General features: G+C 50.0%; 2 protein-coding genes and 1 long non-coding RNA gene across 3 annotated transcripts in view; 2 read left to right on the forward strand and 1 right to left on the reverse strand.

Moving 5' to 3' along the window:
- The window catches only part of LOC139248263 (zinc finger protein 551-like), a 359,795-nt gene that overhangs the window by 68,037 nt on the left and 266,608 nt on the right, over positions 1-25,150 (forward strand). The gene's annotated exons all lie outside the window — the stretch shown is intronic.
- Positions 1-25,150, reverse strand: part of LOC139248284 (uncharacterized) — a 48,443-nt gene that overhangs the window by 4,796 nt on the left and 18,497 nt on the right. Inside the window, exon 2 of the long non-coding RNA XR_011591038.1 lies at positions 11,856-11,944. This is a non-coding gene — a long non-coding RNA (uncharacterized lncRNA). The remainder of the gene's footprint in view (positions 1-11,855; positions 11,945-25,150) is intronic.
- On the forward strand, positions 16,514-17,140 carry LOC139248271 (histone H1-like). Its single transcript, XM_070872053.1, has one exon. The coding sequence runs from the start codon at positions 16,514-16,516 to the stop codon at positions 17,138-17,140; it is 627 nt and encodes a 208-aa protein (XP_070728154.1).

The raw sequence follows: 25,150 nt of genomic DNA on the forward strand, positions 1-25,150 counted from the left end.
GGTGTGTGTGTGGGGGGTGGGGGTGGGGGGGGTGTGTGTGTGTGGGGGTGGGGTGGGGGGGTGTGTGTGTGTGGGTGGGGGTGTGTGGAGGGGGGTAGGTGTGTGTGTGGGGGTGTGTGTGGGGGGATGGGGGTGTGTATGGGTGGGGGGTGGGGGTGTGTGTGTGGGGGGGTCGTGTGTGTGTGTGTGGGGGGGGTGGGGGTGTGTGTGGTGGGGGTGTGTATGGATGGGGGGTGGGGGGGTGTGTGTGGGGGGTCGTGTGTGTGTGTGTGGGGGGGTGGGGGTGGGGAGAGACTGGAAGGAGGCACCCCTGCTCTCTCTCCTCCGGCCCTTCGATCATTGAGTACCCCCCAACCCACGCTCCTCCATCCCGGTTGCCACCCCACCCCCAGTACCCACGTTCCCCCCCCCCCAGTACCCATGTCGCCCCCCCCATTCCCGCCGGTACCCACGTCCCCCCCCCCCCCCCGCCCCACCCCCAGTACCCACGTTCCCCCCCCCAGTATCCACGTCTCCCCACCCCTTGGTACCCACGTTCCCCCCCCCATCCCCCCTGGTACCCACGTTCCCCCCCCTGCCCCCCCCGGTACCCACGTTCCCCCCCCTGCCCCCCCCGGTACCCACGTTCCCCCCCCCATCCCCCCTGGTACCCACGTTCCCCCCCCCTGCCCCCCCCGGTACCCACGTTCCCCCCCCTGCCCCCCCCAGTACCCACGTTCCCCCCCCAGTACCCACGTTCCCCCCCCTGCCCTCCCCGGTACCCACGTTCCCCCCCCTGCCCCCCCCAGTACCCACGTTCCCCCCCCTGCCCCCCCCAGTACCCACGTTCCCCCCCCTGCCCCCCCCAGTACCCACGTTCCCCCCCCTGCCCCCCCCAGTACCCACGTTCCCCCCCCTGCCCTCCCCGGTACCCACGTTCCCCCCCCTGCCCTCCCCGGTACCCACGTTCCCCCCCCTGCCCCCCCCAGTACCCACGTTCCCCCCCCTGCCCCCCCCAGTACCCACGTTCCCCCCCCTGCCCCCCCCAGTACCCACGTTCCCCCCCCTGCCCCCCCCAGTACCCACGTTCCCCCCCCTGCCCCCCCCAGTACCCACGTTCCCCCCCCCTGCCCCCCCCAGTACCCACGTTCCCCCCCTGCCCCCCCCAGTACCCACGTTCCCCCCCCTGCCCCCCCCAGTACCCACGTTCCCCCCCCTGCCCCCCCCAGTACCCACGTTCCCCCCCCTGCCCCCCCCAGTACCCACGTTCCCCCCCCCTGCCCCCCCCAGTACCCACGTTCCCCCCCCTGCCCCCCCCAGTACCCACGTTCCCCCCCCCTGCCCCCCCCAGTACCCACGTTCCCCCCCCCTGCCCCCCCCAGTACCCACGTTCCCCCCCCTGCCCCCCCCAGTACCCACGTTCCCCCCCCTGCCCCCCCCAGTACCCACGTTCCCCCCCCCTTGCCCCCCCCGGTACCCACGTTCCCCCCCCTGCCCCCCCCAGTACCCACGTTCCCCCCCCTGCCCCCCCCAGTACCCACGTCCCCCCCCCCAGTACCCACGCCCCCCTCCCCCAGTACCCACGTCCCCCCCCTTGGTACCCACGCCCTCCCCCCAGTACCCACGTCCCCCCCCCTTGGTACCCACGTCCCCCCCCCCCCAGTACCCACGTCCCCCCCCCTTGGTACCCACGCCCTCCCCCCAGTACCCACGCCCTCCCCCCAGTACCCACGTCCCCCCCCCCCAGTACCCACGCCCCCCCCCCCAGTACCCACGTCCCCCCCCCTTGGTACCCACGCCCTCCCCCCAGTACCCACGTCCCCCCCCTTGGTACCCACGTTCCCCCCCACCCATCCCCCCCGGTACCTATGTTCCTCCCCCCCCCCCCCCCCCTAGTACCCACGTCCCCCCCCTTGGTACCCACGTTCCCCCCCACCCATCCCCCCCGGTACCCATGTTCCTCCCCCCCCCCCCCCCCCAGTACCCACGTCCCCCCCCTTGGTACCCACGTTCCCCCCCACCCATCCCCCCCGGTACCCATGTTCCTCCCCCCCCCCCCCCCCCCAGTACCCACGTCCCCCCCCCTTGGTACCCACGTTCCCCCCCACCCATTCCCCCCGGTACCTATGTTCCTCCCCCCCCCCCCCCCCCCCAGTACCCACGTCCCCCCCCCTTGGTACCCACGTTCCCCCCCACCCATCCCCCCCGGTACCCATGTTCCTCCCCCCCCCCCCCCCCCCCAGTACCCACATCTGCAATGCAATGATGTAAATGCAAATTTCCTTTTCTGGACTTGAATGTATATGAATGTGATGAGCCACCAGCATGATCTATATGTAGGGGGGAAAATGGATGTATGTAGCCATGGACACACACATGGATCACACCCAGAACCCACTGAAGCCCCACTGCATCATCGAACCATCCCAACTGGTAACCACTATCCAACGTTGTGGCAATAAGGACTTGGGGGTTAACAGGGAGAAGGTGCAGACTCTGGCTGTGTTCAGTTCCACACTTACTGGTTCCCCTCCCCTGATGGAGCTGACTCTGGCTGGGTTCGGTTCTAAATTCACCAGTTCCTCTCCCTCTCTCTCCCCTGAAGGTGCTGACTCTGGCTGGATTCAGTTCTACACTCACTGGTTCCCCTCTCCTGAAGGTGCTAACTCTGGCTGGGTTCAGTTCCACACTCACTGGTTCCTCTCTCCTGAAGGTGCTGACTCTAGCTGGGTTCAGTTCTACACTCACTAGTTCCCCTCCCTCTCCTTGGTAGAGGACACAAACAATATCCCGACAGTGGATAATCAAGGAGCTATGGGGGGTGGGGGGAGGAACTTAACCCAATCACAATCACTAAGGAGGTGGTGCTCAGTACGATATTGGGACTAAAGGCGGATAAATCCCCTGGACCTGGGCTTGCATCCGAGCGTTTTAAGAAAAGTTGCGGCAGGGATAGTGAATGCATTGGTTGTAATTTACCAAAATTTCCTGGATTCTGGGGCGCTCCCAGTAGATTGGAAAACTGCAAATGTAATGCCCTATTTAAAAAAGGAGGCCGACATAAAACAGGAAACTATAGACCAGTTAGCCTAACAACTGTGGTTGGGAAAATGTTGGAGTCCATTATTAAAGAAGCAGTAGCAGGACATTTGGAAAAGCATAATTCGGTCGGGCAGAGTCAGCATGTATTTATGAAGGGGAAGTCATGTTTGACAAATTTGTTGGAATTCTTTGAGGATGTAATGAACAGGATGGATAAAGGGGAAATAGTGGATGTGGTGTATTTGGACTTCCAGAAGGCATTTGACAAGGTGCCGCATAAAAGGTTATTGCACAAGATAAAAGTTCACGGGGTTTAGCATAGATAGAGGATTGGCTAACTAACAGAAAACAGAGAGTCAGGATAAGTGGTTCATTCTCGGATTGGCAATCAGTAACAAGTGGGGTGCCGCAGGGATCAGTGCTGGGACCCCAACTATTTACAATCTATATTAGTGACTTGGTAGAAGGGACCGAGTGTAACGTAGCCCAGTTTGCCGATGATACAAAGATGGGAGGAAAAGCAATGTGTGAGGACACAAAAAATCCGCAAAAGGACATAGATAGGCTAAGTGAGCAGGCAAACATCTGGCAGATGGAGTATAATGTTGGAAAGTATGAGGTCATGCTTGGCAGAAAAAATAATCAAAGAGCAAGTTATTATTTAAATGGAGAAAAATTGTGAAGTGCTGTAGTATAGCGGGACCTGGGGTTACTTGTGCATGAAACACAAAAGATTAGTATGCAGGTATAGCAAGTGATCAGGAAAGCCAATGGAATCGTGGCCTTTATTGCAAAGGGGACGGAGTATAAAAGCAGGTAAGTCTTGCTACAGTTATACAGGATATTGGTGAGGCCAAACCTGGAATACTGCATCCAATTTTGGTTTCCATATTTACGAAAGGACATATTTGCTTTGGAGGCAGTTCAGAGAAGGTTCACTCGGTTGATTCCGGAGATGAGGAAAGGTTGAGGACGTTAGGCCTCTACTCATTGAAATTCAGAAGAATGAGAGGGGACCTTATCAAAACGTATAAGATTATGAGGGGGCTTGACAAGGTGGATGCAGAGAGGATGTATCCACTGATAAGAAGGACTATAACTAGGGGGCATAATCTTAGAATAAGGGTTGTCCATTTAAAACTGAGATGAGGAGGAATTTCTTCTCTGAGGGTTGTAAATCTGTGAAATTTGCTGCCTCAGTGAGCTGTGGAAGCTGGGACATTGAATAAATTTAAGACAGAGATAGACAGTTTCTTAACCAACAAAGGATTAAGGGGTTATGGGAGCAGGCAGGGAAGTGGACCCGAATCCATGATCGGATCAGCCATGATTGTATTACATCGCGGAGCAGGCTCCAGGGGCCGTACGGCCTACTCCTGCTCCTATTTCTTAGGTTTTTATGTTCTTATGTTCCTCCCCTCCCCTGAAGATGCTGACTCTGGCTGGGTTCAGTTCTACACTCACTGGTTCCCCTCCCTCTCCTCCTCTGAAGGTGCTAACTCTGGCTGGGTTCAGTTCTACACTCACTGGTTCCCCTCCCTCTCATCCCCTGAAGGTACTAACTCTGGCTGGGTTCAGTTCTACACTCACTGGTTCCCCTCCCTCATCCCCTGAAGGTACTAACTCTGGCTGGGTTCAGTTCTACACTCACTGGTTCCCTCCCTCTCATCCCCTGAAGGTGCTAACTCTGGCTGGGTTCAGTTCTACACTCACTGGTTCCCCTCCCTCTCCTCCCCTGAAGGTGCTGACCCTGGCTGGGTTCAGTTCTACACTCACTGGTTCCCCTCCCTCTCCTCCCCTGAAGGTGCTAACTCTGGCTGGGTTCAGTTCTGCACTCACTGGTTCCCCTCCCTCTCCTCCTCTGAAGGTGCTGACTCTGGCTGGGTTCAGTTCTGCACTCACTGGTTCCCCTCCCTCTCCTCCCCTGAAGGTGCTGAATCTGGCTGGCTTCAGTTCTACACTCACTGGTACCGGTGAAAAGGGATTGATATTGTTTCTATCACTCATTGGTACAATGAGACAGTTTTAAATTGCTTGGTTAGGGTAGACTAGACATTTTATGTGTCACTTTCTGGTAGTGTGAGTCAGTGTGGGATTGACAGGTGTGTATAGGACAGACACTGCCACTCACTCTCTGGTACTGTGTGTCAGTGTGGGATTGACAGGTGTATATAGGACAGACACTGTCACTCACTCTCTGGTGCTGTGTGTAGTGTGGGACTGACAGGTTTGTATAGGAAATACCTGCCACTCACTCTCTGGTCATACATATCAGTTTGGGAATTGTTGTTCACTATAGGGTAGATAGTGTACCTGTCACTCTCTTACTGTGTTTGATTGTCAGTTGAATACAGTATGTAGATACTTTAACTCCCATTCTCTAATACCTTGTGACCGATTTAACTGATATATTATTTATCTGTCACTCTCCGACCAAGTGTGTCCGTGTGGGATTGAGAGAGAATATCGGAAAGACACTGCCACTGTCACTCTCTGATACTCTGTGTCATTGTAGGATTGACTGCTGAATATGGAATAGACACTGTCCCCCTCAATCTCTGATATTGCTATCAGTACTGCATATATTTGTTCACATAGGATAGATATTGCATCCCTCAATCTCTGGTACAGTGAGGCAGAGTTGGATTGCCAGGTGAGTTTTTTTTAAATAGATACTGCCCGTTATTTTCTCATTCTATGTGACAGATTCTGATTGACAGGTGAGTGTTGATAGATACTGACACTTTCAATCCCCAGTACAGTGTGGGACTGACCGGTGACTATAGGATAGATACTGACACTTTCAATCCCCAGTGTCAGTGTGGGACTGACCAGTGATTATAGGATAGATACTGACACTTTCAATCCCCAGTGTCAGTGTGGGACTGACCAGTGATTATAGGATAGATACTGACACTTTCAATCCCCAGTGTCAGTGTGGGACTGACCAGTGATTATAGGATAGATACTGACACTTTCAATCCCCAGTGTCAGTGTGGGACTGACCGGTGATTATAGTTTAGATACTGACACTTTCAATCCCCAGTGTCATTGTGGGACTGACTGGTGATTATAGGATAGATACTGACACTTTCAATCCCCAGTGTCATTGTGGGACTGACCGGTGATTATAGGATAGATACTGACACTTTCAATCCCCAGTGTCAGTGTGGGACTGACCGGTGATTATAGGATAGATACTGACACTTTCAATCGCCAGTGTCAGTGTGGGACTGACTGGTGATTATAGGATAGATACTGACACTTTCAATCCCCAGTGTCATTGTGGGACTGACTGGTGATTATAGGATAGATACTGACACTTTCAATCCCCAGTGTCAGTGTGGGACTGACCGGTGATTATAGGATAGATACTGACACTTTCAATCCCCAGTGTCAGTGTGGGACTGACTGGTGATTATAGGATAGATACTGACACTTTCAATCCCCAGTGTCAGTGTGGGACTGACCGGTGATTATAGGATAGATACTGACACTTTCAATCCCCAGTGTCAGTGTGGGACTGACCGGTGATTATAGGATAGATACTGACACTTTCAATCCCCAGTGTCAGTGTGGGACTGACCGGTGACTATAGGATAGATACTGACACTTTCAATCCCCAGTGTCAGTGTGGGACTGACCGGTGACTATAGGATAGATACTGACACTTTCAATCCCCAGTGTCAGTGTGGGACTGACCGGTGACTATAGGATAGATACTGACACTTTCAATCCCCAGTGTCAGTGTGGGACTTACCGGTGATTATAGGATAGATACTGACACTTTCAATCCCCAGTGTCAGTGTGGGACTGACCGGTGATTATAGGATAGATACTGACACTTTCAATCCCCAGTGTCAGTGTGGGACTGACCGGTGATTATAGGATAGATACTGACACTTTCAATCCCCAGTGTCAGTGTGGGACTGACCAGTGATTATAGGATAGATACTAACACTTTCAATCCCCAGTGTCAGTGTGGGACTGACTGGTGATTATAGGATAGATACTGACACTTTCAATCCCCAGTGTCAGTGTGGGACTGACCGGTGATTATAGGATAGATACTGACACTTTCAATCCCCAGTATCAGTGTGGGACTGACCGGTGATTATAGGATAGATACTAACACTTTCAATCCCCAGTGTCAGTGTGGGACTGACCGGTGATTATAGGATAGATACTGACACTTTCAATCCCCAGTGTCAGTGTGGGACTGACCGGTGATTATAGGATAGATACTGACACTTTCAATCCCCAGTGTCAGTGTGGGACTGACCGGTGATTATAGGATAGATACTGACACTTTCAATCCCCAGTGTCAGTGTGGGACTGACCAGTGACTATAGGATAGATACTGACACTTTCAATCCCCAGTGTCAGTGTGGGACTGACCAGTGATTATAGGATAGATACTGACACTTTCAATCCCCAGTGTCAGTGTGGGACTGACCAGTGATTATAGGATAGATACTGACACTTTCAATCCCCAGTGTCAGTGTGGGACTGACCAGTGATTATAGGATAGATACTGACACTTTCAATCCCCAGTGTCAGTGTGGGACTGACCGGTGATTATAGGATAGATACTGACACTTTCAATCCCCAGTGTCAGTGTGGGACTGACCGGTGATTATAGGATAGATACTGACACTTTCAATCCCCAGTGTCAGTGTGGGACTGACCAGTGACTATAGGATAGATACTGACACTTTCAATCCCCAGTGTCAGTGTGGGACTGACCAGTGATTATAGGATAGATACTGACACTTTCAATCCCCAGTGTCAGTGTGGGACTGACCGGTGATTATAGGATAGATACTGACACTTTCAATCCCCAGTGTCAGTGTGGGACTGACCGGTGATTATAGGATAGATACTAACACTTTCAATCTCCAGTGTCAGTGTGGGACTGACTGGTGATTATAGGATAGATACTGACACTTTCAATCTCCAGTGTCAGTGTGGGACTGACCGGTGATTATAGGATAGTTACTGACACTTTCAATCCCCAGTGTCAGTGTGGGACTGACCGGTGATTATAGGATAGTTACTGACACTTTCAATCCCCAGTGTCAGTGTGGGACTGACTGGTGATTATAGGATAGATACTGACACTTTCAATCCCCAGTGTCAGTGTGGGACTGACTGGTGACTATAGGATAGATACTAACACTTTCAATCCCCAGTGTCAGTGTGGGACTGACCGGTGATTATAGGATAGATACTGACACTTTCAATCCCCAGTGTCAGTGTGGGACTGACTGGTGATTATAGGATAGATACTGACACTTTCAATCCCCAGTGTCAGTGTGGGACTGACCGGTGACTATAGGATAGATACTGACACTTTCAATCCCCAGTGTCAGTGTGGGACTGACCGGTGACTATAGGATAGATACTGACACTTTCAATCCCCAATGTCAGTGTGGGACTGACTGGTGATTATAGGATAGATACTAACACTTTCAATCCCCAGTGTCAGTGTGGGACTGACCGGTGATTATAGGATAGATACTGACACTTTCAATCCCCAGTGTCAGTGTGGGACTGACTGGTGATTATAGGATAGATACTGACACTTTCAATCCCCAGTGTCAGTGTGGGACTGACCGGTGACTATAGGATAGATACTGACACTTTCAATCCCCAGTGTCAGTGTGGGACTGACCAGTGACTATAGGATAGATACTGACACTTTCAATCCCCAGTGTAGTGTGGGACTGACCGGTGATTATAGGATAGATACTGACACTTTCAATCCCCAGTGTCAGTGTGGGACTGACCGGTGACTATAGGATAGATACTGACACTTTCAATCCCCAATGTCAGTGTGGGACTGACTGGTGATTATAGGATAGATACTAACACTTTCAATCCCCAGTGTCAGTGTGGGACTGACCGGTGATTATAGGATAGATACTGACACTTTCAATCCCCAGTGTCAGTGTGGGACTGACTGGTGATTATAGGATAGATACTGACACTTTCAATCCCCAGTGTCAGTGTGGGACTGACCGGTGACTATAGGATAGATACTGACACTTTCAATCCCCAGTGTCAGTGTGGGACTGACCAGTGACTATAGGATAGATACTGACACTTTCAATCCCCAGTGTAGTGTGGGACTGACCGGTGATTATAGGATAGATACTGACACTTTCAATCCTCAGTGTCAGTGTGGGACTGACCGGTGATTATAGGATAGATACTGACACTTTCAATCCCCAGTGTCAGTGTGGGACTGACCGGTGATTATAGGATAGATACTGACACTTTCACTCTCTGATCCATTGACAGGTAAATATAGAATTAATGTGGTTGTTGTCTGGTATGGGAGTGTGGATTTGACTCTGTATCTGTCCATCTTTGGTATGTGGATGAGGGTTTTACTCTGTATGTTACTTTCTGATAGGAGATTGTGGGTTTTATCCTGTACCTGTCAATTTCTGGTAATTGCCTGTGGGTTTCATTCTGTATCTTTCCATTCCTGGTGTGTATGTGTTTTGTGCTGTATCTGTCCATCTCTGTTATGTGAATGTGAGCTCTACTGACTGTTGCAGGTACAGGAGGCAGTAAAGAAGGCAAATGACATGCTGGCCTTCATAGCAAGGGGATTTGAGTATAGGAGCAGGGAGATCTTACTGCAGTTGTACAGGACCTTGGTGAGACCACACCTTGAATATTGTGTGCAGTTTTGGTCTCCTAATCTGAGGAAGGACATTCCTGCTATTGAGGGAGTGCAGCGAAAGTTCACCAGACTGATTCCCGGGATAGCAGGACTGACATATGAAGAAAAACTGGATCGACTGGGTTTATATTCACTGGAATTTAGAAGAATGAGAGGGGATCTCATAGAAACATATAAAATTCTGATGGGATTGGACAGGTTAGATATAGGAAGAATGTTCCTGATGTTGGGGAAGTCCAGAACCAGGGGTGACAGTCTAAGGATAAGAGGTAAGCCATTTAGGACCTAGATGAGGAGAAAGTTCTTCACCCAGAGAGTGGTGAACCAGTGGAATTCTCTACCACAGAAAGTTGTTGAAGCCGGATCGTTAGATATATTCAAAAGGGAGTTAGATGTGGCCTTTATGGCTAAAGGGATCAAGGGGTTGGAGAAAAAGCAGGAATGGGGTACTGAAGTTGCATGATCAGCCATGATCATATTGAATGGTGGTGCAGGCTCGAAGGGCCGAATGGCCTCCTGCACCTATTTTCTATGTTTCTATTTTGATTCCATACCCCTCATTCTCCAGTATGTTAGTATTGTTTTACTGTGTACCACCAATTCCTGATAGAAAGTAAAACGAATACCCTAACTGTCAATTTTTGTTATGGAGGCGAGTGTTTATGCTGAATCTGTTGGTCTCTGGTAAATGAGTCTGAGTTTTACTCGGTATCTATCTGTCTCTGGTATGTGAGTGTGGGCCTTTCTCTGTATCTCTCCATTTCTGTTATGGGAGTCTGGATTTTATTCTGTACCTGTCAAGTTCTGATGTATGATTGTGGGCCTTACTCTATACCTGCCAGTTTCTGCTTAATTGAGAGTGGGCTTTTCTTTGTACTTGTCAGTTTCTGGTATGGAAGAGAGGTCTTTACCCTGTACCTATCAATTACTGATGAGTGAGTATTGGCATTTCACTGTGTCTGTCAATTTATGTTATGGGAATATGGATTTTAATATGTCAGCCTCTGATATGCGAGTGTGGGTTTTATACTGTATCTCAGCCTCTGATGTGTGTGTGTGGGTTTTATACTGTATCTCAGTCTCTGATATGTGAGTGTGGGTTTTATACTGTATCTCAGTCTCTGATATGTGAGTGTGGGATTTATACTGTATCTCAGTTTCTGATGTGAGTGTGGGTTTTATACTGTATCTCAGTCTCTGATATGTGAGTGTGGTTTTTATACTGTATCTCTCAGTCTCTGGAATGCAAATGTGTGTATTATTCTGTACCTGTCAGGTTTTGGTATATGTGTTGATGTTTAATCTATGCCTCTATAAGTTTCTATGTTAGTCTGGGTTTAATCTGTATCTATTTGTTCCTGCTACTTGATTGTTCTTGCTACCTGTCAGTTCCTGCTATGTGTGTGTGTAATTTACTCTTTATCTGCCCGTCTCTGATATGTGAACGTGAGGATCAATTTTACTTTTTACCTGTATTTCTCTGATATGGGAGTGAAGATTTTGCCTTCTACCTGTGATTTTTCTGGTGTGTGCGTGTGGGTTTTACTCTGCCCCTATCAGTTTCTGCGATGCAAGTACCAATTTTACTTACTGCCTTTCAGTTTTTGGATATGTGCACATGGGATTTACACTTTACCTGTCACTCTCTGGTGTGCAAGTGCGGATTTTATTCTGTTACTGTCACTTTCATGTATGTGTGTGTGTTGTATACTGTATCTGTCAGTCTATGGTACAGGAATGTGGGTTTTATTCTGCACCTGTCATCTTCTGGTATGTTCGGGGGGGGTTAAATATTGAATCCGTCAGATTCTGAAACGTGAATATGGCTTTTGCTCTGTACCCGTCAGCTTCTGATATGCGAGTATGGTTTATACTATCTATTTGTTATTTGTTCCGATAGGTGTTTTATTCTCTATCTGCCAGTTTCTGGCAAGTGAGTGTGGGTGTTTAATGTACCTGCCAGTGTGATCGGGTTCAATGGTGAAACAGCATCTGATTCTACTGCTCCGTGTGGCTGTAAGATTCACAATGTAACTCTGCCATTTCGGATCACTGTGGGACTGACTGATTCTGCTGCCTGTGATAATAGGATTGAGGCCAGTTCTGTGTCCCTATGCTCTGTGAGTGATAATATACTTACTGTATGGGAGAAGGAGCTGCCTGAACTGTTCCTCGTGTTCCGGGTGGAGGAAAGCTCACATTTGTTCTGGATGGTTGAAGAATATTGCTCTGGGAATAATCATACAAGAACAATATTAGTCACAAGATATAGATGCGGGTGAAGATTATGATATATCTGAGGGAGCGACAGTGTATCTCTCGATCACCAGCAACACGGTTCTGGAGAAGTCAATGCACCAGACAATATAACCAGTTTTAAAATATCTTCTCCCACACTCCTCTCCTGCAATTCACTTTGTGAAACTCCTCACATCCTCACTGCTAGGCTGTGTTTCCACTGTTCACTGTCCAAGAACAACAGACACGGTGAGATTGGAACTGAATCAGGAACATTCACTACTGATTTGGAGAAAGAAAGCAGCAATGATTTGAAAGAGTGAGGTGATTTACTTACTCTGTTACCTTACACTGTCCACACACAGCCCGAGAATGCCCTCTCCCTTCCCCCACTCACTCCATGTTCCGGAACTAGTTCCTGCTCCACTCAGCCTCTGACAAACAAACAGCCCCCGACGGAACTAAACCAGGAACGTTCACTCCTGGTTAGGAGAGAGAAAGCAGCAATGATTGTAAACAGCAGATTCTGCCCATTCTGTCTCCCTTCCCCCTGGACACACACTGTCCACACACAGCCCGAGAATGGCCTCTCCCTCCCCCCACTCACACCACGCACTGACACTGGTTCTTGCTCCACTCCGCCACTTACGCACAGCCCCTGACTCCCCCTGAACTCCCCCCGGACTCAGTGCCGGTCTCTGACACCATCTGCGGACACGCTCCCAAAGCGCTGCGCTGCTGTAAGGAGGCTGCTGCTCGCTGCCTTACCCCGGTGCCGCGGGCTCTCCATTTCTGGCTGTTTGAAACCATTTTCTTCCGCTCACTGAGTGAATGGTGATCACAGGCAGGGCTGGGGGAGGGGAGGGCGCATGCGCTCTTCTGCTCACTGGGTATCGACACAGGGGGCGGGGCTGAGCCGCCCATGCGCAGCTCTCTGCAATAATTCAGCCTGTAAAAATCAAAATGCACTTTTCCCAATTTACTTTTATCAAAATCTGAGCAAAGGAACTGGGCCTGGGGAGAAAGGACAGAGAATGATTAAAGCTGGGAGCCTTGTCCTTTGGAGATGCTCAATTTGGGATCATTCCGTGCAGGGTGTTTCTCTCTCCATGAGCCAGTCTTCACAAAGCAATCCTGCAGAAACATCGGAGGGACGAGGGAGTGGGAGTGTTTGCTGGGAGGTGCAGGAGTTAATATCTGACAGAATGAGTCCGAGATTAGTTTAAACACTCTCACTGTGAGTAATATCGAAGTGCACAATCAAGAGGTTATAGGTAGGGAGGAACTTATTACAATCACTGTCACTAATGAAGTAGTACTCGGTAAAATAATGGGACTAAAGGCGGACAGGTCCCCTGGACCTGATGGCTTATATCCTGTGGTCTTAAGAGAATTGCCTGCACAGATAATGGATGCATTGTTTGTAATCTACCAAAATTCCCTGGATTCTGGTGCGGTCCCAGCAGATTGGAAAACCGCAAATGTAAAGCCCTATTTAAAAAAGAAGGCAGACAAAAAACAGGAAACGATAGACCAGTTAGCCTAACATCTGTCATTGGGAAAATGCTGGAGTCCATCATTAAGCAAGCAGTAGCAGGACATTTAGAAAAGCATGATTCAATCAAGCAGAGTCAGCATGGTTTTATGAAAGGGAAATCATGTTTAACAAATTTGCTGCAGGTCTTTGAGGATGTAACGAGCAGGGTGGATAAGGGGAGCCAGTGGATGTGGTGTATTTGCATTTCCAGAAGGTGCTCGATAAGGTACCACATAAAAGGTTACTGCACAAGATAAAAGCTCACAAGGTTGGGAGTAATATATTAGCATGGATACAGGATTGGTTAACTATCAGAACACAGAGTGTCAGGATAAATGGGTCATTTTCCATTTGGCTAAAAGCGACTAGTGGGGTGCCGCAAGGATCAGTGCTGGGGCCTCAACTATCTAAATTCTATATTAATGACTTGAATGAAGGGGTCCAGTTTAACGTAGCCAAGTTTGCTGATGATACAAAGATGGGTGGGAAAGCAAATTGTGAAAAGGACACAAAAAATCTGGAAAGAGATATAGACAGGCTGTGAATTGGCAAACATTTGGCAGATAAGAACATAAGAAATAGGAGCAGGAGTAGGCCATATGGCCCCTCGAGCCTGCTCTGCCATTTAATATGATCATGGCTGGTCCGATCAAGGACTCAGGTCCACTTCCAGATAGAGTATAATGTGGGAAAATGTGATGTTATCCACTTTGGTAGAAATAATAGAAAAGCAAATTATAATTGAAATGGAGAAAAAGTGCAGCAGTACAGCAAAACCTGGGGGTCCTTGTGCATGAAACACAAAATTGTAGTATGCAGGTCCAGCAAGTAATCAGGAAGGCAAATGGAATGTTGGCCTTTATGGCAAGGGGGATAGAGTATAAAAGTCCTGCTACAACTGTACAGGGTCACACCTGGAGTACTACGTACAGTTTTGGTCTCCGTATTTAAGGAAGGATATACTTGCATTGGAGGCTGTTCAGAGAAGGTTCACGAGGTTGATTCTGGAGATGAGGGAGTTGACTTATGAAGGTAGGTTGATCCGCTACATATTGGAATTCAGAAGAATGAGAGGTGATCTTATTGAAACTTATAAGATAATGGTTCGACAAGGTGGCTGCAGAGAGGATATTTCCACTCATAGGGAAACTAAAACTAGGGGACATAATCTTAGAATTAGGGACCATCCATTCAAAACTGGGATGAGGAGGAATTTCTTCTCTCTGAGGGTTGGAAATCTATGGAATTTTCTGCCCCAGAGAGCTGTGGAGGCTGGGTCATTGAATATATTTAAAGCGGAGATAGACACATTTTTGAGTGATCAGGGAATAAAGAGTTATGGGGAGTGGGCAGGGAAGTGGATCTGAGTCCATGATCAGATCAACTATCATCTTACTAAATGGCAGAGCAGGCTCGAGGGGCCAAATGGCCGACTCCTGCTCCGATTTGTTATGTTTATATGACCCTGAGCTGTAAGATTGCAGAGAGTACAACAGGCAAGCGAGGGTTAAATATGGGACATTGTTTCTCTCACTCTCTGACACCGTCCCGCAGTGTGGGATTAATAATGTGTCTGTCTCTGGTACAATATCAGTGAGACAGAAGACTGCATTTTCTGTCTCTCCAATGGTAACTTTCAGAATAAAACAGGACTTCACAGGTCAGTCCGGAACTGATACTGTGCATGTTTTTCTGTGTCTCACTGCCTGACCTCGCACTCTCCTGTCTCTCGCTCAGCCCCCTCCCCCTCTCTCTGCCTCTCTGTTTCTATCCGCTCTCTCTTGTACTGTTTGTGAAGGCGGGATACTGTTATTTAGCGTGATGTTGAAACACTGTTGGAAGTGCAAGACTGATAATGTCTCTGTTTCTATCTTTCGTGCAATACGTGAGGGTGTGGCATTGTTACTGAGCGTATTATGGAGACACTGATACAAAGTGTAAAACTGATACTGTATCTGTCTCTGTGTCTTTTCCGCTGGTGCTGTACATTAATGTGTGATAACATTATTGAGAGTAATATGGAGACACAGTTCGGGAGTTTAAGACTGATACTGTGTCAGTCTCTCTGTCGCTCTCTGATAGCCATCTCTGGGTGTTGAGTATGGGATGGATAGGGCACCAGTTACTGTTATATGTCCCTCATTTTCGGATGAGAGACAAAGCGAGGCTGCAGGGGCGGTGACCTCATAATTTGTATTTTCATGTTCGTCAAAAATATTTCTGCATTCGAACAATATAACAACTTAAAAGCAGATATGGGTTAAGCCAGCCACAGCTGTGATTGGCTCCTGCCCCTGAATCTGGGAACAGACACTGTGAGGAGCGCTGGCCTCAGAGTGTTTAACACTTACTGAGCTGGGAAACGACAACTGACCCGAGAATCGGCAACACAGCCGAGTGGAGAGGAAAACCTGTGCTGGGAACTGTAAATCTGGGAACAGTTTGTGCTGTGAATGTGCAGATTTCAACATTGTGTGAGTAAGAGTGTGTTAAAGGGGCGGGCGGGTTAGACTAATGTCACTGTGTTTGTGTGTCCGCTCTCATCGCCGGATTTCAGAGTCCCTCTTGTGTAAAATTCAAAGATTTCCGTGTCACTGGATCGCCCTGCTGCCCTGCTCAGGCCTGAAGTGGGACTGAAACAGAAAGTTTGATTTGGTTTCAAATTTCAGTCAAAAAACAGAGAAAATATCCGCGATCGGCTGAGAGAGCGCGACCAGTGCAGCAATGAAACGGGTTTAAATCGAAATTTCTGCCTTCAATTCGGATGGAACTTTCTCGGCAGCAAACATCCCGGTCTTCGGGACAGAAAGAGGCCAGTCTGGGAATGTGGAGGGCCCGAGTTGAATTGGAATCGGAGAGTTAGTGAGGAGAGAGAAACACAGAGAGGCTGGAGGGGCCGGGAGCTGACAGCAGGATGTCTCCTCCCCGTCCGCTCGCTGCCTTTAAGTTGCTCTGTGTCGCCGCCTCTCGTTTCATTTCTGACCCAGCTCTGACTGTCAGAGAGATTTTCCAGAGTCGCGGACATGACTGATACTGCAGCCGCCGAAACGGCTCCTCCTGCCGCCGTCGCTCAAACTAAGGCTCCCAGCAAGAAGAAGAAGGCGGCTCCCCGCTCCGGGCCAGCCGGTCCCAAGTTGGGCGACCAGATCCTCAAGGTTGTGGCTGATGGCAAGGATCGCAGGGGAATGTCCCTGGCCGCGATAAAGAAGGCTCTGGCGGCCAAAGGCGTCGATGTGGAGAAGCGCGGCTTCCAGATCAGGTCCAGTATCAAGAAGAATGTGATGAATGGTTCCCTGAAGCAGATCAAGGGCACGGGCGCTTCGGGCTCCTTCAAAATCGCTAATACAGATCCCCAGGGGAAAGTGGGAAAGAAGCTGAAGCCAGCAGCCAAGAAAGCAGCAAAGAAATCTCCAGCACAAAAAGCAGCAGCCAAGAAATCTCCAGCAAAGAAAACAGCAGCCAAGAAAACGAAGAACAAGAAGGCGCTAACGGCAAAAAAGACAGCGAAAGGGCCGGCTGGGAAGAAGGCGGCGGCTAAGAAGATCAAGAACCCCAAGAAAGTGAAGGCGGCCAAAAAGGTGGAGAACCCGAGGGTCAAGGCCACGCCCAAATCAGCAAAGGCCAAGAAAGCAGCGCCCCCAAAAAAATAAAAAGGCAACTTCTAAACATTTAAACCCAAAGGCTCTTCTCAGAGCCACCCACGCCTCTCAGAAAAGAGCTGATCCCGGAATCAAATAATCCCTGTCCCGAACTCAGATTCCAGATAGAAATCATTAAAAATGACCCCGGGATCCCTAGTAACTCGTTGGCATTGGCTGCACCCCATCCCGTCCCGCCCCCAGTGTCTGCACCCACCCCTCCCTCCCCCCAGTGTCTGCACCCACCCCCCCCCCCCAGTGTCTTCACCCTCCCCTCCCCCAGTGTCTGCACCCACCCCCCCTCCCCCAGTGTCTGCACCCACCCCGCCCCTCCCCCAGTGTCTGCACCCACCCCCCCTCCCCCAGTGTCTGCACCAACCCCCCCCCTCCCCCAGTGTCTGCACCAACCCCCCCCTCCCCCAGTGTCTGCACCCACCCCCCCCCCTCCCCCAGTGTCTGCACCCACCCCCCCTCCCCCAGTGTCTGCACCCCCCCCTCCCCCAGTGTCTGCACCCACCCACCCCTCCCCCAGTGCCTACAAAAAAACACAGAGAATGGGATGTCCGGCCCGGGCCTCACTGTAACTGGGGTTTGAGTCCGGCTCCAGTCTCAGTTCCTGGTCAGTCATTTCAGATTCAGGGGGAAGAGTCTCTGTGAGACAGTGGGACTGGCGGCGAGACCCCGCCTCACAACTCTTTTGGGAGAAAAACTAAACATTAAATCGTGCCCCCCAATCTGGGGGACACACCAAACATTTTCAAGGCCCTTTTTTTTGTGTTTTTTTTTGTTTATTTTGTATTTTTTTTGGGCACTAAAATCAAATGTTTTTTTCCAAGTGCCCCTATAAAAGGGGAGGGGGACACTAAAAACACCGGCAATTAAAACAAATTAAACTTTAAAACATAAAATCAAATTAAAATTTGGTTGCCGGGCGTGATGATGCACTCCAGTCCCTCCTGCGCCCAACTCTCGCGGAAGGCCGCGAGCGTACCGGTGGACACCGTGTGCTCCATCTCCAAGGACACCCTGGTGCGGATGTACGCACGGAAGAGAGGCAGGCAGTCAGGCTGAACGAACCCCTCGACTGCCCGCTGCCTGGACTGGCTGATGGCCCCCTTGGCCGTGCCCAGGAGCAGTCCTACGAGGAGGCCCTCGGACCTACCCGCTCCCCTCCGCACAGGGTGCCCAAAGATCAGGAGTGTGGGACTGAAGTGCAGCCAGAATTTCAGGAGCAGCCCCTTTAAATAATAAAACAGGGGCTGCAACCTCGTGCACTCAATAAAAACATGGAACATGGACTCCTCCAGACCGCAGAAATTGCAGGCGGCCTGGGAGTCCGTGAACCGGCTTAAAAATTTGTTGCACGGCACTGCTCCGTGCACCACCCTCCAGGCCAAGTCCCCGATGAATAGTGGGAGGACTCCCGCATAGAGTGCCCTCCATCGGGGACCCCCGCCTCCTCCGGACGGCAAGTTGAGAGTGTGCAGGAGCAGCCCGTACAGGAAACCCCTCCGCGCGGAACTGAAAGGCACGGAGGGGATTTCCCCGAGGCGGCTCAAGTTGTGAGGCGCCGGCCCCCGAGGGAGGTTCCGGGGTTTGGCGCCGATGAGGAATTCCGTCCGGACGGGGGTCAGTTCGGACGGGATCTTCCCACGAGCTTGAGCCTCCTCGATGCACCTAACAGAGTCAGGGCCCAAAGCTGTTTTTAGCGACTCGATGGCTTCGGCCGCGCGGCGGACGTTGGCTGAATTTAGGCTCCGCGCCAGCGTGCCTGGCGCCATCCAGCACGCTCCTCCGCCATCGAGCAGGTCCCTGACCCTGGTTACCTCACCAGCCACAGCCCTCTCTTCCGACCGCCACATAAAACCTCGGTCGTGGAGGTACGGATTCCTGAGCAGCGGCTCCTGCAGGACAGCCGCCACTCCAGCCGGCGGAGAGCTGCGCTTGGTGGAGACTTTGTTCCAGACCCTGATGAGTTCTTTGTAAAAGACAGGTAGCTCCTGGAGGGCGGTCCTGACACCCCCCAAGTTCACAAACAGGAGCTGCGTGTCGTAATTGAGGTCGCGCTGCTGGCGGAAGAAATACATCGCCAGAGCACGCCACCTAGGAGGGGACTCGACGTAAAGGTATCTCTGCAGGGTCTGAAGACGGAAAGTCGCGAGCTGGGCGCTGACGCACACCAACGACTGACCGCCCTCCTCAAGCGGGAGACTCAAGACCGCGGCAGAGACCCAGTGCTTCATGTTGTTCCAGAAGAAGTCCACCAGCTTCTTCTGTATCTTGGTGACAAACGCAGGGGGAGGGGTCAAAGTGACCAGCCGGTACCACAACATTGCAGCCACCAGCTGGTTTATGACTAGCGCTCGACCCCTGTAGGACAGCACTCGGAGCAGTCCTGTCCAGCGCCCTAGGCGAGCGGCGACCTTGGCCTCCAGCTCTTGCCAGTTCGCCGGCCAGGCTTCCTCGTCGGGGCTAAGGTAGACTCCCAGATAGAGGAGATGGGTCGTGCTCCAGGCAAAAGGCCTGAGCTCCTCCGGCAGGGAGTCCACCCGCCACTGACCCACCAGGAGTCCGGAACATTTTTCCCAGTTGATCCTGGCGGAGGACGCGGCCGAGTAAATCTCCTGGCACTTGCGCATCCTCCGCAGGTCAGCGGGATCCTCTATCGCGAGGAGCACGTCATCGGCGTAAGCCGAGAGGACGACCTCCACGCCCGGCCCTTGCAGAGCCAGTCCCGTCAACCTCATCCACAGGACGCGCAGGAAAGGCTCCATGCAGATGGCATATAACTGGCCGGAAATGGGGCATCCCTGGCGCACCCCTCTACTAAAGCAAAGGGGCACCGTCAAGGACCCGTTAACCTTAATCAGACACTCCGCGGCGGCGTACAAAAGTCGGATCCGGGCGACGAAATGCGTCCCGAACCCGAAAGCGCGCAGAGTTCCGAGCAGATAGTCGTGATCCACCCTGTCGAACGCCTTCTCTTGGTCGAGGGATAGGAAGGCGACCGACAGACCAGCCTCCTGGGAATAATGGATGAGGTCCCGGACCAGATGGATGTTATCGTGGATTGTCCGGCCCGGGACCATGTAGGACTGGTCGGGGTGGATCATGTGGTCCAGCACGGCACCAAGGCGAGCAGACATCGCCCTGGCGAAGATTTTGTAGTCCGTGCTGAGGAGGGAGACCGGGCGCCAGTTCTTAAGGAGGCGGAGATCGCCCTTCTTAGGCAGCAGGACGATGACTGTCCTGCGCCAAGAGAGGGGCATCTCCCCGGTCGCCAGACTTTCCCCCAGGACCCGTGCGTAGTCGCCCCCCAGGACGTCCCAGAACACCCTGTGGAACTCCACGGTCAGCACGTCCAGCCCCGGGGATTTTCCGCTCGAGAGCTGGTCGAGGGTGCTGGTCAGCTCCGCCAGGCTTAGCGGAGCTTCCAGATTTTCGGCGCCCTCCGGGCTGACCTTCGGCAGGTCCTCCCACAAAACTCTACACGCTTCCTCGCTGGACGGCTCCGGAGAGAACAGGGCCCCGTAATATTCACGGGCCCTGTTGTTGACGCCATCCGGATCCGAGACGAGAGAGCCGTCGTCGGCAAGCAGCGTCAAGAGCTGCTTACGGACACTCTGTCTTTTTTCCAGCGAGTAGAAGAAGGGGGAGCCGCGGTCCAGATCCCGCAGGAACAGGATCCGCGACCTCACGAACGCGCCTCGGGACCCGACGAGCTGCAGGTCCTTCAGCGCGGCCTTCTTTGCTTCGTACACCGTCCGCAGGGCCGGGTCCCCGACGACTTGACCGAGACGGGACTCCAGATCGAGCACCCCTTTTTCTAGGCGCCCGACCCTGGTCGGCCGACTCTTGGTCGACCAAATTCCAGATTTTTATTTAATTAACTGAAATTATATTCCCCAGCTCCTGTGGTGGGATTTGAACTCATATCTCCAGATTATTAGTCCAGTAACATAACCACTATGTTACCATTCTTACGTCGAGGAGCCTTATGGCCTTCTCCCATTTCTTACAGCTGAATTTGATTACACCATTGTGTTAAGTGATTAAATATTTATTTAGACTTGCAGGTCAAGGAATTTCTCAAACGTAAGGGCTATTTATTTGACACAGCTCGATAAAGGCGCACCTAACTTTGATAAACATATTTGGAAATATGATTTATGTGAGTGTTGTTTTTTCTTCAGTTTCTGCTCGGCGCATTTGGGTTTCATTATACACCTGTCAGCTTCGCGTATGTGAGTGTGATTTTCACATTGTCTCGCTGTCTCTGGTATGTGTGTGTGGGTTTTATTCTGTACCTGGTCAGTTTCTGTTATGCAAATGCATGTTTTACTCTCTACTTGTCAGTTTCTGTTATGTGAGTGTGTTTTACTCTGTCCCTGACAGTCACTGATATGTGAGTGTGGGTTTTATTGTGTATTGTTCAGACTTTGAGATGCGAGTGTGAATTTTACTTTATATGAATGAAACAACTGACTTTATTTAAAAGAGAAAGACTAGTAAATGTTACTGAGTGAAATCTGAGTGTCCTTGTACATGAATCACAGAAAGTTAACATGCAGTTACAGCAAACAATTAGGAAGATAAATGGTATGTTAGCCCTTAATGCAAATGGGTTGGAGTATAAGAGTAAGGTAGCGTTGGTACAATAATATCGAACTGAGATTGGGAGAAATTTGTTCACTCAGAGGGTTGTGAATCACTGGAGTTGGGATTTTAACCTGCATCTGTCAGTTTCCTGTATGTGAATCGTGGTGTTTTCTGGTTTTTTTTGTCAGCAATTTGTGGAGATTTACTTGGAGCGAGTGTGCTTGGCCAACTCCCCGGGTAGTACCAGACTCATGGCCGTCGAGATGTGTGGACACAATCTGTACACTCCTAACTGTTAGAGGTTGCTGCCATCTCCTGGCTGAAAGCGAGTGCTGCAACAAGTGACAATCATTCAGCAGAACCCATTTTAAATTCCACAGATCGCTCAGAACCATGTTTATGTTCAGCTTAAACTATTGCAAAGTATTTTATTGGTCCAGCTGAAAACTCCAAACAACCATTAAAAGCAGGTGGAGGTGCTCACCCGATTGAAGTGTGAATCACTGAGTGTGGGATAGACATTACTGGGCAATTCATTTCAACCAAACGTGTCTTTGCAGAGACGTCTACAGTGCTGGGGTTAATCATTGAGTGTGGGACAGACACTGCCTCTGTCACTCAGCTACTATGTGCTAATGTGGGATTCACTGGTCAGTGTAGGATAGATACTGTATCTGTCACTGTCTGGTACACTATGTCAGTGTGGGATTGACTGGGAGTATAGTAAAGACACTGTATCTGTCACTGTCTGGTACAGTGTGTCAGTGTAGGATTGACTGGGAGTGTAGTAAAGACACTGTATCTGTCACTCTCTGGAACAGTGTGTCAGTGTGGGATTGACTGGGAGTATAGTAAAGACACTGTATCTATCTCTCTCTGGTACAGTGTGTCAGTGTGGGATTGACTGGGAGTATAGTAAAGACACTATCTGTCACTGTCTGGTACAGTGTGTCAGTGTGGGATTGACAGGCACGTGTAAAAACAGAAAGCGATGCTTTCCCGCTTGATGCGTGTGATGGTGGTAGAGTGGTGAGCACAGCTGCCTTCCAAGCTAGTTGATCTGGGTTCAATTCACGGCTGTAGGATCCAGTCAAAATTTAATCCACTTTCTGTTTGGGATATATAAGTGAGTGGTTTTAATCAATACCTGTGAATTTCTCGTTTGTGAATGTGGATTTTAATCTTTACACATTCTCTGATTATTGTGGGGGGTTTCTATGTACTGTATTGGAACCGGGTTTGTGATTATGGACTTTATTCTGTATCAGCCCACCTCAGGTATGTGATTATGACTTTTACTCTGTATCTGTCAGTGTTTGATATGACAGTGTGTTTTATTCCATACCAGTCCTGCTCCTATTTTTTATGTTATTTTTATTATGATATACAAGTATAAAAGCAAAATACTGTGGATGCTGGAATTGGAAATAAAAACAGAAAATGCTGGAAATTTCAGCGGGTCAGGCAGCATCTGTGGAGAGAGAGCGAGAGAGAGAGAGAGAGAGAGAGAGAGAGTTAATGTTTCAGTTCGATGACAAAGGCTCATACACCTGAAACACTAACTCTGTTCCTCTCTCCACTTTTATTGATATGGAATAGAGGGGAGTACTCTGTATCTGTCATTTTTAGCTTTGCGATGGTAGGTTTTAGTCTGTTTCTCTCAGTCCCTGGTACGTGAGCGTCGCTCTGTATCTATCGGTCCCTGGTATGTGTGTGTGGACTTTACTCTGTATCTGGCAGTGTCTGTTATGGGAATCTGGATTTTATTCTGTACTTGTCATCTTCTGATTTATTAGTGTGGGTCTTATCCTTTCACTGCCAGTTTTTACCTAATTCAGAGATCGTTTTCCTTTGAATCTGTCAGTCTCTGGTATGGGAGTATGTATCTATCTATGTGCCTGTCAATCCCTGGTATGGAAGTATGTATCTATCGGTGTGCCTGTCAGTCTCTAGTATGGGAGTATGTATCTATCTGTGCTGTCCGTGTCTAGTATGGGAGTATGTAACTATCTCTGTGCCTGTCAGTGTCTGGTATGGGAGTATGTATCTATCTCTGTGCCTGTCAGTCTCTGGTATGGGAGTACGTATCTATCTGTGTGCATTCAGTGACTGGTATGGGAGTAATATCTATCTGTGTGCCTGTCAGTCTCTGCTTTGGGAGTATGTATCCATCTCTGTGCCTGCCATTCTCTGGTATGGAAGTATGTATCTATCTCTGTCCCTTTCAATCGCTGGTGTGTGAGTATGTATCTATCTCTGTCCCTGTCAGTGTCAGGTACAGGAGTATGTATCTTTCTCTGTGCCAGTTAGTGTCTGCTAAGGGTGTTTCCATCTGTGTGCCGGTCAATATCTGGTATGGGAGTACGTATCTATCTCTGTACCTGTTGATCGCTGGTGTGGGACTCTGTATCTTTCTGTCCCTGTCAGTGTCTGCTATGGGAGTATGTATCGATCCGTGCAGTCCGTGTCTGTTATGGGAGTCATCATCGTCATAGGCAGTCCCTCGAGTCGAGGATGACTTGCTTCCATGCCAAAAAGTTCACAGGTGTTTCAATGAAGGATCTAATATTCCAGATCCCGAACTACATGTTAAAGGGTGAAAGGTACCTGTGCGTCGATTTTTTTTTTAACGTGTGGTGGCAGTTGCACACCAGCCACCACACGGACTTGACAGAGCTAGGTCTTGGTCCAGTGGCAAGGGTTATCCAAGACGACTGGAGACCAGCTCTGCGGCACTGACCTAGTGCGCACACATATCGCAGTGTGGGCTGGCCCATGCTGCCCCTGGGCCCCCGCCTCCAAGCCTCTCCTTGGCCCTGATCTACCCATCTGGTACTCACATCTGTATCTATCTGTGTACCTGTCAGTCTCTGGTATCGGAGTATGTATCTATCTCTGTCTCTGTCTCTGCCACTCTCTGGTATGGAGTATGTATCTATCACTGTGCCTGTCAGTCTCTGGTGTGGGAGTATGTATCTTTCTGTGCCTGTCATTCACTGGTCTGGGAGTATGTATCTATCACTGTGCCTGTCAGTCTCTGGTATAGGAGTAAGTATCTATCTCTGTTCTGTCACCCTCTGGTATGGGGTATGTATCCAACTCTGTGCCTATCAGTGCTTGGAATGGAAGTATATATCTATCTCTGTGCCTGTCAGTCTCTGGTATGGAAGTATGTATCTATCTCTGTGCCTGTCAGTCTCTGATATGGGAGTATCTATCTGTGTGCCTGTCAGTCTCATGTGAGGGAGAATGTATCTATATCTGTGTCTGTCAGTCTCTGGTATGGAAGTATGTATCTATCTCTGTGCCCGTTAGTCTCGGGTATGGGAGCATGTATCAATCTGTGTGCTGTCAGTCTCTGGAATGGGAGTATGTATCTATCTCTGTGCTTGTCAGTCTCTGGTGTGGGAGTGTGTATCTATC

Source organism: Pristiophorus japonicus, unplaced genomic scaffold, assembly GCF_044704955.1.
Source record: "Pristiophorus japonicus isolate sPriJap1 unplaced genomic scaffold, sPriJap1.hap1 HAP1_SCAFFOLD_29, whole genome shotgun sequence".
NCBI classification, from domain to species: Eukaryota; Metazoa; Chordata; class Chondrichthyes; family Pristiophoridae; genus Pristiophorus; species Pristiophorus japonicus.

Bases quoted from the DNA above. Each gene is read 5' to 3' on its own strand.
- LOC139248271 (XM_070872053.1), top strand. From the start codon at position 16,514: ATGACTGATACTGCAGCCGCCGAAACGGCTCCTCCTGCCGCCGTCGCT.